General features: G+C 48.4%; 1 protein-coding gene across 2 annotated transcripts in view; it reads left to right on the top strand.

The window, feature by feature from the left end:
- Positions 1–386: 386 nt before the first annotated feature.
- LOC126517178 (high-affinity choline transporter 1-like) overlaps positions 387–19,998 on the top strand; it is a 33,536-nt gene continuing 13,924 nt past the window's right edge. The window contains exons 1-5 of one of the 2 annotated variants that reach the window (XM_072287127.1): positions 387–728; positions 10,020–10,127; positions 15,549–15,704; positions 16,513–16,661; positions 19,720–19,869. In XM_072287127.1, coding sequence (XP_072143228.1) covers positions 506–728; positions 10,020–10,127; positions 15,549–15,704; positions 16,513–16,661; positions 19,720–19,869 — 786 coding nt within the window. In that variant the 5' untranslated portion in view covers positions 387–505. The remainder of the gene's footprint in view (positions 729–10,019; positions 10,128–15,548; positions 15,705–16,512; positions 16,662–19,719; positions 19,870–19,998) is intronic. The other variant, XM_072287128.1, reaches the window with a different exon arrangement.

Genomic DNA, 19,998 nt, shown 5'->3' with positions numbered 1-19,998 from the left:
TTTTTGTATGTCGGCGATACAAATTGTTAAGAAAAAGACATCTAGAACTTCCGCTTGCTAAATTAGGGTTAATGTTATCATCAGAAATCATACTATCTTTCGGTGCGTCAATTATAGGGGTCAGCCACAGGGACGTGTTTGATGCCGTTTGCAGTTACATACAATCAACAAAACGAATAACTTTTTTATTGTTCTCTTGTAATTTGTTTGCTTTTGTATGTTTCTTTTTCTTTCTATTTTTTTCATCGAATTTGTAACACTTCAAAAGAATAGGTAATCGTTTCGGCACGCAATTCTTGGCCAATCCCCCAGTGTGGGTATGAGCCATAACAAGAGGTCATCATCATCATCATCACCATCATCATCATCATCAGCGTCGTCGTCGTTGTCGTCGTCATCATCATCATCATCATCATAAGCTGCACGAGCATCGTGGCTGAGCACGCGGCATACCTCGCGTTCGAGCGTACGTCGCAGAGCTCGTCCCGACGTTCCCGAGGGGAAGATGGCCGTGAACATCTTGGCCGTGTTGCTGATCTGCTTCTACTACTGCGCCGTGGTGTCCGTGGGCGTGTGGTCGGCCCGAAAGATGAACGCGGATCGCAGCCTGCAGATGTCGCGCCTCAGCGTCGAAACTCGCCGCAAGCAGGACGCGGCGCACGTCCTCATGAAGCTGTTCATAGCCAACCGCCACTTGCCGCTCTGGATGGGCGTCGGCTCCATGACCGGTGAGAGAGCGACGTTCGCAGCTTCCTACCCGAGCTCCCGCGTCGTAGCCTCCGAGATTGGGCGGCGCGGAGAAGGGTTGCCGCCAGCCATAAACTCTATGCCGCCAGCGCCACACAATCTCCGAGGTCATATCCGTACAGCAGAGCATCCTGGTGCTAGCACCTGGCTACGTATATATATATATATATATATATATATATATATATATATATATATATATATTGTAAGCACTATTAACGTACTTCGTCGTTTTCATTTGTACATAGCCATCATCATCTTCCCTCTTCTTCGACTTCTTCGCGCGTGAGCTGCGGGCGTTGCCTTTTTTGGAATAAACAGTGCTGGACAACTTGATCGGTCTCGGTATTATAAAGTGGTGGAGGTACGTCAAGATCCCGACGTCCTCTCGCGTTCCCGTCCTCCCTGGAGCTCCGTTCCGGTCGCCGCCTGCACCCAGCTACCCCTACAACAATGGACACTTCCAACCCCGGCCCTTCCGGCGCCTCTAACCCTACCACACCGACGACCCCGCCTGCGGCGCCCTCTTGGACTGTGACGAGCCCTCAGCGCGATCCCCCTGTCTTCGCGGGACTCCGCGGTGATGACGTAGACGATTGGATCGACCACTACGACCGCGTGAGTTCTTGCAACAAGTGGAACGACACCCAGAAATTGAGGCACGTCGCCTTCTACTTGACCGGTGTTGCAAAGACGTGGTATTTCAACCACGAATCCGACATCGCGGATTGGTCCACGTTTACCTCGAAGCTGCGGCAAATCTTCGCTTCCTCGTCTGGCCGTGCAGAAGTCGCCAAACAGAAGCTGGGAACGCGGCGCCAACTTCCCCAAGAGTCTTACACCTCATACATAGAGGATGTCTTGGCTCTGTGCCGCCGTGCGAATCCTAGCATGACGGAAGCCGAACGCGTTCGCCACATCTTAAAAGGCATTGGGCCTGTCGCATTCAACGCCTTAATCGTGCAAAATCCAGCTTCTGCCCAAGACATCACTTCAACGTGTCAACGCCTCGACGAGCTGCAGTCTATTCGTCTTCCACATGACTGCAGCGATCCTCAGGTTCCCCATTCTCCAGATCTACGTGCTCTTATCCGCACCATCATCCGCGAAGAGCTTCAACTACAAGACCTCAGGCGTCCACCTGCTGCCTGCGCCCCAACCCCCGCCTTCGACTTGCGCGAGGTCGTAAAGCAGGAGTTGACAGCGATGACTACACCCATGACGCATCTTGCTCCGGTAGCGCGCTCCACACCTACCTACGCGGATGTTGTTTCGCTACCCACCCCTACCGTGCCTTCCGTGCCTACTGGCGCTTCCTATGACCATTTGGCTTCGATGGGAACCAGAGCACTTGCTGCGCCATCGTACCCTCAGTGGCGTCCACCTCGTCCAGTTTGTTTTTACTGCGGTATACGCGGCCATATATCTCTCTTCTGTCGCCGGCGCCAGCAGGATGAAAGGCGAGGCTATGCTGAGCACGAAAGAGACCGCACTCGCCGATCAGACGACTACTATCCCGGACCGTACTCGTCCCCGCAACAGCGTTCTCCGTCTCCACCAGCTGCTCCCAATCTGCCTCATAGTTCCCGTTCGGCCAGACGTCGTTCCCCATCCCCTTACCGGCGCTCTACATCACCGCTTCGCCCCACTTCCCATTTTGTCGACCAGCACTCGGAAAACTAACTGTTGCAGTTTTTGGAGGGGAAACTGCTTCTTATCGGTCTTCAAAAATTCCTCCTGTTCGCCCGGCCAACATGCTTTCTGTGACGGTCGAAGGTGTTCCCGCGTCAGCTCTCATCGATACCGGTGCCGCCGTTTCTGTTCTTCGGAGTGATCTGTGTTCGCGGCTCCGTAAAGTAAAAACGCCTTATCTTGGACCTATTTTGCGTGGTGCTAATAATGCATTCATTCACCCTGACGGACAGTGTACTGCTCGTGTTCTCATCGACGGCATACGCCACCACATCGAGTTTATCATCCTTCCAACGTGTATCCATGAACTTATACTGGGTTGGGACTTCCTACATTCTGCTTCAGCCGTCATTTCATGTAGAGAGGAAGTTGTCCACATCACGGATACAGAGCTTGAACCTGTTGCGGACTCTTCACTTTCATGCGTGAACTTGACCATCGCTGCCGACTACGTCCTGCGTCCTGGTCACGAAGACGTTGTAGCCGTAACATCCAGTCAGATCGCCGACGGAGACGCCCTAGTCGCCCCTTCTTCCCGCTGTACTTCTCGCGGAATTCTCATTGCCACCTGTCTCGTCCGGTTTTCACGCGGCCGCGCCCTTCTGTCTGCTTGCAACACGACCCCAGATCCTGTGATGCTGCCCAAAGGGATGACTGTGGCAACCCTCGCCGACACTCAACCTATCTCTCTAGTCGCGCTTTGCCCTTCTTCATCGCCAGCCCCAACCTCAGGTTTGGATGATTCTTTCCCTCCTCCAGCCGTTCTTGGTTCTGACCTAACAGCCGCGCAGTCCGAAGCCCTAATGGTGGTCTTGGCAAAACACAAAGCCTGTTTCGATAGCTGTTCCCCTGTGTTGAGCCAAACTCCTGCGGCTACACACCGCATCGAAACCGATGGTTCCGCTATTATACGACGACGCCCCTATCGTGTATCGCCGTCCGAACGAAAGGTCATTGAACAACAGGTTGCTGACATGCTTGCGCGGAAGATAATACGACCTTCATCTAGCCCATGGGCGTCTCCGGTGGTCCTGGTAAAGAAAAAAGATGGCTCAGTTCGCTTTTGCGTGGATTATCGAGCGCTCAATAAGATCACACGCAAGGACGTATATCCAATACCTCGAATTGACGACGCTTTGGACACACTACAAGGGGCGGAGTATTTCTCCAGCCTTGATCTTCGGTCAGGATATTGGCAAATTCCGATGAACGAGACTGACAAAGAAAAGACCGCATTCGCTACACCGGATGGCCTTTATGAATTTAACGTGATGCCTTTTGGCCTTTGTAATGCTCCTGCCACATTTGAGCGCATGATAGACAACGTCCTTCGTGGTCTAAAATGGAAGACATGCCTCTGTTATCTGGACGATATTGTCATCTTTTCGTCTGACTTCAGCCAACATCTTCATCGATTAGACGAAGTTCTCAAGTGCCTTGCGAATGCTGGTCTCCAAATCAATACAAAAAAATGCAAATTTGCAAGCAAAACAATAAAAGTATTGGGTCACGTCGTCTCAAAAGCTGGCATCCAGCCTGACCCCGAAAAGATTAGTGCCGTTCTTCAGTTTCCTCGCCCCCAGCAACAGAAAGATCTACGTAGTTTCCTCGGCTTGGCGTCATATTTTCGTAGATTTATACGCAACTTCGCAGCAATAGCATCTCCTCTACACAAGCTACTGGTTACCGGTGCCTCTTTCACGTGGACTAGCGACTGCGAGTCGGCTTTTCAAGCTCTTAAGCGGCATCTTACTTCTGGACCAGTGCTTCGCCACTTCGATAATCGTGCCCCCACCATACTCCATACTGACGCAAGCGCACAAGGTATTGGCGCAGTACTTCTGCAACGTAATACAGAATCTAAAGAGCAAGTCATAGCATATGCCAGCCGAACACTTTCTCCAGCTGAGCGGAACTACACCATTACAGAGCAAGAGTGCCTGGCTATCGTTTGGTCGATTCAGAAATTTCGCCCATACCTTTACGGCCGCCACTTCACCATCGTCACCGACCATCATGCTCTGTGTTGGCTGTCATCAATGAAAAACATGTCAGGACGCTTAGGACGCTGGATACTGCGATTGCAGGAATATGACTTCACTATAACATACAAGTCTGGAAAACGCCATCATGATGCAGACGCATTGTCTCGCTGCCCACTTTCACTCTCTCCCGGTAACGCGCCGTCGTCTTCCCAACCACGTCGTTCCGATGCTACGCTTGCCTCCCACCAGCTCTCGATAACGCCCCTGGACCAAGTTACGCTTTCATCACGCTCTGATTTCGTCTCGCTTCAGCGGGCCGACTCCTACTGTCGAGCTCTCATGGATCGCCTTAGTGGGTTCACCGAACCACCCAACAGCCGCTTGCGACGCCAACTTCGACAATTCCGCCTTCAAGGTGGCGTGCTACACCGCTACGTTTACCACCCAACAGGTCACCGGTGGGTCCCAGTTCTACCTCGCTGCCTTCGCTTGCGGGTATTAGAGGCACTTCACGACGATGTATCGGCTGGCCACTTAGGCTTCCACAAGACTTACGACCGCATAAAGACCCGCTGCTTCTGGCCTGGCCTATCCACAACGGTGGCCAAATACATTGCCTCTTGTGCGTCATGTCAGCACCGCAAACGCTCGACATCCCCTCCTGCCGGTTTACTACAACCTCTCCCTTGCCCGGACGCACCTTTTGAATTTGTTGGCATTGATTTATATGGTCCCTTGCCGTTGACACCCTCCGGTCACCGTTGGATTGTCACTTCGGTCGACCATTTAACAAGATATGCCGAGACTGCCCCTCTGCGATCCGGTACCGCTTCTGAGGTCGCCGACTTTTTCTTGCGCGCCATCGTCTTGCGCCACGGGGCTCCTCGCGTTCTTCTCAGTGACCGTGGCAAGGCGTTCATTTCACAAGTTCTCGAGGAAGTTCTTCGAGCCACTAATACCGTCCACAAATCTACTTCTACTTATCATCCGCAAACCAATGGCCTTACTGAGCGCTTCCACCGTACGCTGTCTGATATGATTGCCATGTACATCCGTCCTGACCACACTGACTGGGATAAAATTCTTCCTTTTGTGACATTCGCATATAATACTGCTATTCAACGGACTACCGGCTACAGCCCTTTCTTCCTTGTGTATGGACGATCTCCTTCCACCATATTCGACAGAGAACTATTTTTCGCACCTTCTTCGCCTGACGCGTCGCTTCCAGAAGATTTTGCTGCCCGAGTTGCACATTGCCGTCAAATCGCCCGGCAAAGCACAGAAGCTACCCAAGCTGAGCGCAAGCGTTACTGCGACAACAAACGCCGTGACCTACGTTTTCACCCAGGAGACCAAGTCCTGCTTTGGACTCCAGTCCGCACCCCAGGCCTCTGTGAGAAGTTCCTTCCACGCTACATTGGTCCATACACCGTTGTGCAGCAAACATCTGCAGTGAACTATCTCGTCCGCCCAGTACACTCCGTCACTGACCGGCGCCGCCGGAATGCCGAAATTGTTCACGTGTCGCGGATGAAGCCCTTCACTCCCCGTTTAGATAATCTCTAATCTGCGGCCAGGCTGGCCGCTTCCATGACGGGGGGAAGTTAGTGTAAGCACTATTAACGTACTTCGTCGTTTTCATTTGTACATAGCCATCATCATCTTCCCTCTTCTTCGACTTCTTCGCGCGTGAGCTGCGGGCGTTGCCTTTTTTGGAATAAACAGTGCTGGACAACTTGATCGGTCTCGGTATTATAATATATATATATAGATGGTTTGAAAAGGCGTACGTAGCCAGGTGCTAGCACAAGGATGCTCTGCTGTACGGATATGACCTCGGAGATTGTGCGGCCCTGGCATATAATATATATATATATATCGCACGCGTAATGCGAAGACGTGGGATCGTTCCCCACCTGCGGCAAGTTTCTTTTTCATCCACTTTCATTGCCATTAATTTATCATTTAATTCAATTAGTAAGCACAAGTAATTTCCCCTGTGTTTTCCTTGGTGTCTTTGTTGGCTTCTCATGATACGATTTAAAAAAATCGGGCCCCTCTGTTAACCCCCTTTCTTCTCGCTCAACAGAGTGTAAGACGGGGGTTGAAGATTACTATGCACAAGACAATGATGAATAGCCGGGCAAGGGAACAAGAGTTCAGGATCGCCAGTCAGCCTCTAGAGTCTGTGAAGGAGTACACTTACTCAGGTCAATTAATCAAAGTGAACCCAGAGCATGAGAAGGAAATTCATAGAATAAAAATGGGTTGGATCGCATACGGCAGACATTGTCAGCTCCTGAGTGGAAGCTTACCACTATCATTGAAAAGAAATGTGGGCAATCAGTGCACTTGACCAGTGTGTGTGTGTGTATATATATCGGGTTTTACGTGCCAAAACCACTTTCTGATTATGAGGCACGCCGTTCTATATATATATAATCATGATCATGAGACTGAAATAACCAGAAGAATAAGAATGAGCTGGGGTGCGTTTGGCAGGCATTGGCAGGCATTCTCAGATCATGAACAGCAGGTTGCCATTATCTCTCAAGAGAAAAGTGTATAACAGCTGTGTCTTACCAGTACTCACGTACGGGGCAGAAACTTGGAGGCTTACGAAAAGGGTTCTACTTAAATTGAGGACGACGCAACGAGCTATGGAAAGTAGAATGATAGGTGTAACGTTAAGGGATAAGAAAAGAGCAGATTGGGTGAGGGAACAAACGCGAGTTAATGACATCTTAGTTGAAATCAAGAAAAAGAAATGGGCATGGGCAGGACATGCAATGAAGAGGGAAGATAACCGATGGTCATTAAGGGTTACAGACTGGATTCCAAGGGAAGGGAAGCGTAGCAGGGGACGGCAGCAAGTTAGGTGGGCGGATGAGAATTAGTACATGACCGGGGTAGTTGGAGAAGTATGGGAGAGGCCTTTGCCCTGCAGTGGGCGTAACCAGGCTGATGATATATATATACATATATATATATATATATAGAAGGGGGAAAAATGTAGATTCCCATCATTCAATTTGATGCAGCAAGAAGTCTCACACTTCTAGGTCGCAATGGAAGCTGTCGCGGATCTCGACATATTTGCCAACGAATAAGCCGAGTGGCGGAGCGTTTCTGCGACCAGCGATCACATCGTACCGTTTGCGCGCTCGTCACCAGCGCATAAGTCGCATAGCGGAAGCCCAAAAGCGTACATCTAACACGCGTTTTGACGCAGCCTTACTTTCACAAGCTTTAATCGTAAATCTTCAAATGTCAAATACAATTGCGCTGCGAAACCGAGCTTGTATGACTAGGCTATATGTAACCATATATGAACACGTTATATATAAAGAACTAAACGAAACAAACTAACAAACGAACCAATAAACAAACAAACAAACAAACAAAACACATCATTTTTTTGCGAGCTAACTGTGAATCCTGTGAAGGCCACCGTGTTGTGGAGCAGTATGAAGACCACCGATGTGAAGGCAACCGTTCTTTCATCATGGTCATGGAGCCCACGAATCAGCCGTAGTGCATATATGGGCGATTGTTCTGTGACGTCGCTAAAGAAATCACCGGCGGCTAATTGGAAAAATGTGTCGCTAAAGGGACGAAAAGTCGCTAATGACGAAATCTCTAATATGGCAACACTGGTTCGGCAAGGCCAACTGCAATGTATCTATGAAACACAGAGATGCCCCTCACCTGAGACAACCGCTGAACCAATTTCAATTAGATTTCGTGCATTTAAGAGCGAAAGTTATTCTGCAAACAGCTAAAAGCACAAACTTTAACGTTTCCCAAGATATGCCCAAAACCCATAAATATCGAAAGAGTTCAACAACCACGCTTACAACTATTGAAAAGGCATGGAGGAGTGGGTATCTTCTCGGAAAATCTTCAATGTTCTTACTTAACCTGTTTTTTTTTTCGAATACTGTTCACATATTTGAAGTACTACAATTCTTTAAACAGTATTCAAGCTCTTAACATTGACAAACCTTGTGTAATCAATTACAGCAGTGTACAGTGAGCTCTCACTTGAGTGAACTTCAGGGGACCGAAGGATATAGTTCACTTAACTGAAAGTTCACTAAACTGAATATTCACTAGACCAACATAAGACATGGCATACAGAGTCAAAAGTTTGAAATGCAATTCATGGAGCAAAAGACATGGCATCCATAGTGTTAGAAATGTGTGAAATGAAATTTGTACATATCAATGAAAAACACACCACGTGGGTCGTTTGTGTGCGCACGCAGAACCGACGAGACTGGAAAGAGACGACGACCATGCCCAGACTAGCCGGTCGGAAAAAAAAACACCACGTGGTTTGTGGTGTGACAGATCGCCACTTTGCTCTGGCGGCGCTGTAAGCGCCAGCGATGTTACTTTGTTCATGGCCTCCGAGATTACATGCTTGCTCGTTTTGTGCGAACGATTCCAGAGGCCATGCCTCGTTGCCATTCGTTTTCCGCGTCGCCGCTTTGCCCCAGGGGCGCTGTAGCGCCAGCGATGTTACATTGCCGCTGGAGCGGCGGTTTGATGAAGGCGGGCATCGTTTGCGCCTGCAGTGCAGTGCATTGCAAGCCTTGGTCCTGAAACTGAAACTGAAATATTGACTGTTCCGAAATTCGTTCAAGTGAAACATTTTTGCATAGAATCTATAAGAAAACTGCCGGGGATTTTTAAAAAGTTCGTTATTCTGAAATATTCGATAAACCGACGTTCGTACAACTGAGAGTTTACTGTGGTAACGTTTCTCATGGGAGTTTTTCGAAAAGCCGTATTCGCAAATTATTGTCAAACTCAAGGGTAATTTATAATGTACCGAATTTTACCAATCTGGCCGTCCAAAATAATCAAGTTTAAAGAAAGTGTTTATATCTGCTTCTTTGTTTTCGGAGTTAGCGTTCCAAACTCTAACATTTTCTTTTTTTAAATTTCCATTTACGGCAGCTTTGTGGAATAACGTAAGTGAAGTCGCGAGTACTTGGGTCTACAAAAGCTACGCGGAATCTTCGCGCAACAGTTGGTGGGTTTTTACACCCTCTTCTACATCAAGATGGGTTCGTTGGGTTGGAGGTCAAGTGATCTGCTGCGCGGGTGAGGACGAGAGGGAAAGGGCGACAGCGAGGAGTAGGCACGATGCCTTGATGCGCGCTGCCTATCGGTGCGCCCAGTGTAGGAGGTCACCTGATCTGCAGAGTTCGAGGCGCGGCACAGTAAGAGGAGCGGCAGCACGGAACGTTCGCACTGGAACAAACGCGTGCGCTTTCCGTTGCCGGCGCTCTTCACGACACCAGTGTCTTGACCGCTAGAGCTAGTGCCGGTGGCGATGTACTAAACTTCGTTCGTGTGTGCGTTCAGGGCGCGTTGTGCCAGGCGCGTTTAGTTATTAAGCCTGAAATTTACTCTGCCCATAAGACTACGAACCTTGGTGTAATGTCCAAATACCTCGTTATCGCTGTCAATGCTTCGGCCTTTCGGGCCAAACTGCGACTTCCATAAAGAGGAGGAAGCACATGAACTGCTAGATAAGCAGAAGCGCTGGATATCTGGCTGTATCTCCGACTTCCTTTTCAGCGACCTGGGTGGGCGGCGGCTACCTGAACGGAACAGCGGAGGCTGTCTACAGGCACGGAATCCTGCGCTGCCACGCCCCTCTGGGCTACGCGGTCAGCCTGGTTTTAGGTGAGCCACAGATTAGCGCAAGCTCTGCCCACTAAACCGCACTGCGTATAGGCGCAGTTTGAGGGCACTGATGTCACTGCGCGTAAGCACGGGTCACATGGTACTTCTCCAGGTTTCGCGCGCTTTTTTTTAGCCCGGAAAAAGCAAAACGACAGCAGCTAACTTCATCGAAAGAAAACAGTTGCACATTTATCAATACAATATACGATGTACAATGTCAGTGAAATTAAGTATTGCGCTTCAGAAAACCTTTAAAATTTCGTTAATTTTAGTGGAGCTGTATATGGCTTGCGTGCCATAATATTTTCGTGTCCGCACACAACATTGTCATCATCAATGGCTCATATGCCCCCGCAAGCGATGGCTCATAGCCACGTAAGGTTCATGGTGACTCGCTTTGCGTTTCTTAGTTGCGATGACACTGCCCCTGTGGTCGTCGGTGATTTCATTGCGGATGTGTCGGGACCGAAAAGGGAGCGGTTTACGCGTTCCGCGTTGCAGACATATCCCTCGCGATGCCACACCGATCCGGCCCAACCGACCACTCAGCGGCATACGTGCATCGATCTGACGTTATCAGAGAACGTGTTTGCAGTTGCGAGTATGCCGATCAGTGCATATCACAGCGACCACAAAGCCATTGCGACCGTCGTTATTGAGAATGAGTGATGCCAGTAAAATCTTAATCACAAGTTTTCTTACCTCGATGTTTACAGCTCCTCTGGTCATCCGCCACCGCAGGGCGGAATGGTCTTGAGTTTTTAATATGATGTCTTAAGCTCGTGTAAAAGATATTTTGAGTTGCTGAAGCGAGTCAAATACCCAGCTGGTCGCATTCGCGTATACCACTCATTAGTTTTTCACGGCTTCGCGCAACTTCCTTTATACTTCGGGTAACAATAGCAAAGAAAAACGAATAAAGTTACCCAAGCATACCACAAGAAAACGCGGAGGGAGCACTAGGAGTGAGCCTTAACCCTGTATTCAGAAATACATCCTAATTTGAAGCCCATGCTTGACTTGGTTTAAACGATGCCTGTCGTCAACGCACCGAAAGAAACGCAATGAGCGTCTTTGGCGCTTTCGCACCAGGCGTCATTTACATCAAGTCGAGCATGAGCTTCAAGTGAAGTTGCATTTCTGAATACGGAGGTTAATCAAGCCTTCGAAAGCCAACTACCCATCATATCTCCGTGAAGATGTCCCCTTCGCCTTTTCTCTCATAAAGTCGGCCCGACACGCGACCCTGCTCATCGGGCTCGGGCCATGTATGCTTGGTTCGTGGCGGATTTTGATTGACGCTTGCTTATTCGCGTCCTTTGCCAATCGCTCTCTGCGTGTTTTCTCCCGATATGGTTGTGCAACTCCGGTCGTTTATTGCAACGCAAACACTTGTCGTTCTCATCGCAATGCGAGTGCGGCAGCCAGCGGCGTAGCCAGAAATTATTTTCGGGGTGGGGGGGGGGGGGGGGGGGGGAGAAGGCACGTACTTCTCCGAGGACTTTAAAAGATATGGTGGCCAGATAACGCCCCAAATTGAGCTGACACTCGCTCGCACTCGTGAATATTATTTTTCTGGTCTTCACTATAACGTCCAGCCTCGTTCACGGAGACTCGCGGAGACTCACAATCACGTATTAAATACGAGTGCACTCGTTAGAGAATAGGCCGAACAACGAGTGGGGTTTAAGTATGTTACGTAAGAATGCTCCATGAGCTAAGTGTTTCGTCATCAGCCGCAACGCAACCGAGTGACGAACGATATTAGGTCTTTTCTGTAAGCTACTATGCAAAACTTCAAAGCATGGATGTTTTAGGCTCAAAGCGCGGTGTAAGCAAATCTGGCGCAACTGACACGTTCGCGATGGATTACATAGAAAATAAATATTGATAGAACAAAAAAAAAATCGTTACTGAACCAAAAACATTAAAACCTGTGGCTTCCAAGCCCATTGACAGTAAATAAATAAAAAAGAACGATGTGTGAATGACAGTAATACTGACGTAATACAGCTGCTGAAAGTACGCGTACCACTATGTTTTGCAAAACTATTTCTAGTCCTGCATTCTGGTACGCGTACCGCACGGCAAAGCTATAGCGCACCATTTTACGAGTCGTAATGAGCTCGGAGGAATGGATATGCGACATTTACGTGTCTTCTGAAGTTTCCTGTCATTCACGCCGTTGCTGTCCGCGACAAACGCCGAAACAGCGACTTTCTGCGCCGCTCCGGCGTCGTGCGCTGCCGTTGCAGCGGAGGCAGGCTGAGGCAAGCGATGGATGCGTCACCACGTGCACAAACATGGCGGCGCGCACGGGAGCGTGGCGAAAAGCGTCTGTATAAGTTGGTTTGCAGAGATTGGCCATGACATCATGATCTCGCGTAGCTCCTCCGTAGCTGTCATCATCATCATCATCAGCCTGGTTACGCCCACTGCAGGGCAAAGGCCCCTCCCATACTTCTCCAACAACCTCGGTCATGTACTGATTGTGGCCATGTCGTCCCTGCAAACTTCTTAATCTCATCCGCCCACCTAACTTTCTGCCGCCCCCTGCTACGCTTCCCTTCCCTTGGAATCCAGTCCGTAGCCCTTAATGACCATCGGTTATCTTCCCTCCTCATTACATGTCCTGCCCATGCCCATTTCTTTTTCTTGATTTCGACTAAGATGTCACTAACTCGCGTTTGTTCCCTCACCCAATCTGCTCTTTTCTTATCCCTTAACGTTACACCCATCATTCTTCTTTCCATAGCTCGTTGCGTCGTCCTCAATTTAAGTAGAACCCTTTTCGTAAGCCTCCAGGTTTCTGCCCCGTAGGTGAGTACTGGTAAGACACAGCTATTATACATTTTTCTCTTGAGGGATAATGGCAACCTGCTGTTCATGATCTGAGAATGCCTGCCAAACGCACCTCAGCCCAATCTTATTCTTCTGATTATTTCCGTCTCATGATTCGGATCCGCCGTCACTGCCTGCCCTAAGTAGATGTATTCCCTTACCACTTCCAGTGCCTCGCTACCTATTGTAAATTGCTGTTCTCTTCCGACACTGTTAAACATTACTTTAGTTTTCTGCAGATTAATGTTTAGACCCACTCTTCTGCTTTGCCTCTCCGGCCAGGCCAGTGAGCATGCATTGCAATTGGTCCCCTGAGTTAATAAGCAAGGCAATATCATCAGCGAATCGCAAGTTACTAAGGTATTCTCCATTAACTTTTATCCCCAATTCTTCCAAATCCATGTCTCTGAATACCTCCTCTAAACACGCTGTGAATAGCATTGGAGAGATCGTATCTCCCTGCCTGACGCCTTTCTTTATTGGGATTTTGTTGCTTTCTTTATGGAGGACTATGGTGGCTGTGGAACCGCTATAGATATCTTTCAGTATTTTTACATACGGCTTGTCTACATCCTGATTCCGTAATGCCTCCATGACTGCTGAGGTTTCGACAGAATCAAATGTTTTCTCGTAATCAATGAAAGCTATATATACGGGTTCGTTATATTCCGCACATTTCTCTATCACCTGATTGATAGTGTGAATATGGTCTATTGTTGAGTAGCCTTTACGGAATTCTGCCTGGTCCTTTGGTTGATAGAAGTCTAAGATGTTCCTGATTCTGTTTGCGATTACCTTCGTAAATACTTTGTAGGCAACGGACAGTAAGCTGATTGGTCTATAATTCTTCAAGTCTTTGGCGTCCCCTTTCTTATGAATTAGGATTATGTTAGCGTTCTTCCAAGATTCCGGTACGCTCGAGGTCATGAGGCATTGCGTATACAGGGTGGCCAGTTTCTCTAGAACAATCTGCCCACCATCCTTCAACAAATCTGCTGTTACCTGATCCTCCCCAGCAGCCTTCCCCCTTTGCATAGCTCCCAAGGCTTTCTTTACTTCTTCCGGCGTTACCTGTGGTATTTCGAATTCCTCTAGGCTATTCTCTCTTCCATTATCGTCGTGGGTGCCACTGGTACTGTATAAATATCTATAGAACTCCTCAGCCACTTGAACTATCTCATCCATATTAGTAATGATATTGCCGGCTTTGTCTCTTAACGCATACATCTGATTCTTGCCAATTCTTAGTTTCTTCTTTACTGCTTTTAGGCTTCCTCCATTCATGAGAGCATGTTCAATTCTATCCATATTATACTTCCTTATGTCAGCTGTCTTACGCTTCTTGATTAACTTCGAAAGTTCCGCCAGTTCTATTCTAGCTGTAGGGTTAGAGGCTTTCATACATTGGCGTTTATTGATCAGATCTTTCGTCTCCTGCGATAGCTTACTGGTATCCTGTCTAACGGAGTTACCACCGACTTCTATTGCACACTCCTTAATGATGCCCACAAGATTGCCGTTCATTGCTTCAACACTAAGGTCCTCTTCCTGAGTTAAAGCCGAATACCTGTTCTGTAGCTTGATCTGGAATTCCTCTATTTTCCCTCTTACCGCTAACTCATTGATCGGCTTCTTATGTACCAGTTTCTTCCGTTCCTTCCTCAGGTCTAGGCTAATTCGAGTTCTTACCATCCTATGGTCACTGCATTGCACCTTGCTTAGCACGTCCACATCTTGTATGATGCCAGGGTTATAGCGCAAAGTATGAGGTCTATTTCATTTCTAGTCTCGCCGTTCGGGCTCCTCCACGTCCACTTTCGGCTATTCCGCTTGCGGAAGAAGGTATTCATTATCCGCATATTATTTTGCTCCGCAAACTCTACTGATAACTCTCCCCTGCTATTCCTAGTGCCTACGCCATATTTCCCCACTGCCTTGTCTCCAGCCTGCTTCTTGCCTACCTTGGCATTGAAGTCGCCCATCAGTATAGTGTATTTTGTTTTCACTCTACCTATTGCCGATTCCACGTCTTCATAGAAGCTTTCAACTTCCTGGTCATCATGACTGGATGTAGGGGCGTAGACCTGTACAACCTTCATTTTGTACCTCTTATTAAGTTTCACAACGACCTGCCACTCTCTCGTTAATGCTATAGAATCCCTGTATGTTACCAGCTATATTCTTATTAATCAGGAATCCGACTCCTAGTTCTCGTCTCTCCGCTAAGCCCCGGTAGCACAGGACGTGCCCGCTTTTTAACACTGTATGTGCTTCTTTTGGCCTCCTAACTTCACTGAGCCCGATTATATCCCATTTACTGCCCTCTAATACCTCCAATAGCACTGCTAGACTCGCCTCTCTAGATAACGTTCTAGCGTTAAACGTTGCCAGGTTCATATTCCAATGGCGGCCTGTCCGGCTGTCCGTAGCTGTACACCTCTCGTGCGGTGTCACAGACGCCGTACAATAATGCCCTGTCATTTCGTGATGCTTCTGGAGATAACGCTGTGCAACTACCGTATACTAGCCGTGCAACATGACGACAGCTTTGACGATGTGGGCGCACGTCACTGATCGCAGGCGGCACTTTCTTCTCGAGCAAGATGCGCGCGACCAAGCCGTTGACCATGCTGGACCCGTTCCAGAACCGCTACGGCCGGTGGATGGCGCTACTGCTCTGCTTCCCAGCAGTAGTCGGCGAAGTCTTCTGGACTGCCGCCATCTTGGCAGCGCTTGGTGCGTCTCGCCAGTCTGGCCACCTCCGTTCAATATGTATTGCGTAACGTAACGGAGCCAGATATAAAAAATCGACTTCAGCTAAACCGCTCCCCAATTCGGCTATGTTGCAGTGACAACGTGCGAGATGACCATGCGATCAGCGCTTCTTATGCTACGGCCGCAAAACAGTCTGGCCACCCGCGCGAGCGAGCGGTTATGACCGTACCCTCTCAGGATAACATTTATACTATAAAAGGGCTACACTGTTCATTAAAACACTACCCCAGATTACGGTAAAAGTCCGCGCTCTCAGAATAGCCTCCGAGATCGGGCAGCGAGGGGCGTGCTGCCCGATCGAAAGGCACGACATGCTTGATGCCTCGCGAGTGTTATTAACGCAGATTTTTTTTTTCTGGCGCAAAGGCGAACATAGAAATATCGTACGTCAAGCCGAGGTCACAGCACGTGAATATTTCTCATACATCTTTTGTATGAGACCGGAAGATTACCCGATGAGGGAGAAATGTGATGTTTATGCCCGGAACGAAAGATAGACACTGACGCATGGTTACTTAACGATAGTGGCAGTTCAAAAGTGTGTTCCAACATAAAAATTCCTTTGCTTCACTACGACTTCGTCTAGCCCGCTGTGGGCGCCGTATGGTTACGCAAAGCCTCGCCAGACGTATCGAATCGATAGCTCATTCCATGCACAATGCTTGACAGTGGCGCTCCCGTAGTCTCGTGAGGGTCTGCAACCTAAATTTTGGTCTATGTAGCTTCCATGCTTAAGTGCCAGCGGAGACGCAAAATCTTTTTCTTTCAGGTGACACCGCCGGCGCTATCATAGAGGTGGACACACGCTTCTTCATACTGGCCTCCGCTCTGGTGGTGTTCTTCTACACATCGCTGGGCGGCGTCTACGTGGTCACACACACCGACGTCTTCCAGATTGTCAGCATGTCCGTCTGCCTGGCAAGTGAAGCGGCGTATCTGTCTGCAGCCCTTTAGATTGTCGCCGAAAAAAAAAATCATGCGAATATCCCAAGAGCGGGGGTTTAAAACGAAGCTTTTTTCATGGGTATCGTGGGCTATCACATACTTTATAGGATACTCTGTTACGACTACTCGCCAGAATCCTCTGAATATGTCTATGTGTATTTCGGGCATCTGCCAGCGCTTTGGTGATTACCGAGTCTCGCGAGCCACCTTTGCAGACATTTAAGGTTTGTTGAAGCATGTTGCCGCTATTTTCGTTCGGCCACTTAACATGGCAATAATCCTCTTAGTCAAGCCACTCAGAATCTAAACGTGGCCCACTGCCACGAAGTACATTGCAGAAACTTTCTACCAGTTTATGAATGATTGGCCTGTAACCGTTTCGCATCCGCGCTGCCTACTCCCAATTAGATATCGCTACTTCCGTTCCCGATCTAACCTGTAATTGCGAACAAACGATTAACGTTGTGGCAGCTATACAACCGAGATCGTATTCAAGTATACACACATATGGTTTATGCAAAAATGGAAGCTTTAAATGTCGGCGTATCGGCAAATCAAAAGCGAATAACATTTAGGTTGTGCCACATAACGAGGCCCTAAGCGATTTCGACGATTTTGTAGAAACGTACTCGGTCGTTAGGGTATACGCCCTTCAGATAAATAAATGAGACATTTAAGCGGTCCGCCGCGTAGAGCGTGTAATTTATTATAAAGTCTTAACAATGTACATCTCTACCAATCGCCGCGACGCCGCTCCCCAGACTTCATCCGCCCCGTCACCACCTACGTAGCGGGTGCACGTGACGTCTGTCGGGCGAACTATCTGGTTACTCATTTCTATAAAAGCTATAATGAAGGAAATACACAAGAACAATATAACGCTGCAGCTCAAGCACTTCCGGCCCACAGCCAGTGGCGTCTGTTTGCATTACAACGTGCTCCGTGTTGATGCGAGCGGCGCTGTCAGTGTTGGTCTCGAGGTTTCTTTTTGCGAGGATCCTAACTCGCCCTTGTTGCCTTGTGGCCTGCAAATCTATAGCGATGTCAAGCTGCGACATCGTGTCCCTCTGGAAGGCAACAGGCGAGCGGAGCGGCTGGAGCCCATGGGCTGTCGGTATCGGATCGGCGCCAGCATTTGCGCGTTTGCGGCCGTCACTTCACGCCGGAGTAGTACTGCCACAATAGAGAGTTCTAGTTCGTCCAGAATTCCGGTAAATGCAGGTGGACTGGGCGTTTTGCCGGATGGGTGGAGGCGCGAACGTAAGCGGTTTATAGGGTGCAGCCGCCCGGTGATGCAGAGGCAGAGCTCAACGAGACAAACGCAAAGTTAATATAGCAATAATGCTACTTTGTTGCTGTAAGTTTTAGACAGCAGCGTAATCGTGGGCTCGTTCTCTTTTTAAATGCTTAAAATTCTTTTCAGTTGGTTACAGCAATATTAGCTCTGTGGTTGGCTGGTTAAGCTCTGCGCCACCAGATGGCTGCACCGTGCAGGCCGTTCTTAGGCCGCTCACGTTTAAGCTTCCACCCATACGTCAAAACGCCCAGCTCGCCTGCGTTTACCGCGACAGAACGCTCGCAACGCGTGGTGCTTGGATAGCTCTCGCTGGGGATCGAAGACCATGCGCCAGCGGAGAGGTTGGAGAGGCTTCGTGCGCTGGCTTCAACATACCCGGAGTAGGCTACACAGCGTCATATCATGACGGATAGCCAGACAAGGCGGAGCTTAGCCCTGATCGGTCGGTGAACGAGTTCAGGAGGAAAATCATGGCTAGGGAGGAGGATAACTTATAATAGTCCGTAGCTGTCTTAATGTGAGACGGTTCGCTTAAAATTGTGGCACGAATGTTTTACTGTAGCTGTACCTTACGCGCCTAAAAAAAATGTTCAGATCATTTCATGAACCCTTTAATATCTACGACGGCACAGCTCAACACGGTACGCTTTCATATGTTGACAGCCGGGGTCATTTCGAGGATTAATTCTGACGATTCGCAAGCTTCATTGTTGTGCATAAAATGAATGAGCTTCGTTATACTAAGCAAAACGTTAATACAGGAAATACAAAAAAGCTTAGATTAGGGCAAAGGCTCTTCATGACATATTGCAATGGATTCCAAGCCATTGCGACATTACAGAAAATGTCGTCATCGGCACGCGCAGCTCGCCAGAGTCGTTTACTATCGCTACAATTATGTACGTTGTTTTTAAAACCAACTGTATGTCCGAATGTCGTTCACATATGGTGCGGAAAGCTTCAAATTATATGGTAGACCTTCACATGCAATTCACTACACCAACGAAAACCAGACGCTCAATCGATACAGCAATCGATAGGCTTCGGATGCAAGCTTCTAAAGTATAGAGAAAACTGATACCGTCGTGTACTCTTGTGAAGAGGCTGAAGAAGACATAGAACATCTATACTGCAAAGATTGATACTCACCGTTAGGACTTTTCGTGAAGATACATGCTCTGGATAGCACGCCGAAGTCACCACTATAGGTGAAATATTGCGTGCATGACCATAAGAAAAAATGCAACACAGTGGAGCACGAGCATTAATGCAGTTTTTTGAAGAATCTACAATGTTTCAGTTACTTAATCACATTGTTGTAACTTTCATCACGCGAAAACGTTGTATTTCTGGGTGTATTTCTTTTTCTGTATTTGCACATATTGGTGCTTTCATAATTCTCTAATTTTTCTTACCGCGTTCCTGCGGCGCTTGTGCGCGTGTTAGCGAGTGCTGCGTTTGCCACCAACGTGCGGCGCAATTTGCATATTTTTATGAACACTTGCATTTTGCGAACTGCTCGGGAACGTATGCTTCTGCTTATATATATATATATATATATATAGATATATATAGACACGTTGTGTGTATGTGTGTCATCTTTAGAACTGCTGTTATTGCATTCTTTCTTTTTCTATTTTTCGTTTTAGGCTTCTATATAGTTGGGAGCGCCTACAGGCCCCACCATCTCCTCGTCTTGCACACTTTTTCTCACGAGTGAACGCTTTCGTGCAGTGGATTTGCGTGCCCTTCTGCTTAAGCAACCACGCCGTCGGACTGATGGGGCCTCCGCACAATGACTGGGTCGGCACCATCGAGTCTAGCGGCGTGAGCCAGCTTTTCGACGCCTTCTTGATGACCGCGCTCGGAGGTATTCCGTGGCAGGTAATTAAAAGCACCAAAACCACCGGGAAACGTGTTTTGTGGATATTGCTTTCTGTGGTGCTTGAGAAATCGATGCACACGAGTGATACAAACTGGACTCGCTGTCAAGAAAGATGCACTCGACATTTT

This window comes from Dermacentor andersoni, chromosome 3, assembly GCF_023375885.2.
Source record: "Dermacentor andersoni chromosome 3, qqDerAnde1_hic_scaffold, whole genome shotgun sequence".
Lineage (NCBI taxonomy): Eukaryota > Metazoa > Arthropoda > Arachnida > Ixodida > Ixodidae > Dermacentor > Dermacentor andersoni.
Note: the sequence above shows the minus strand (reverse complement) of the source record. Positions and strands in the feature narration are given on the sequence as shown.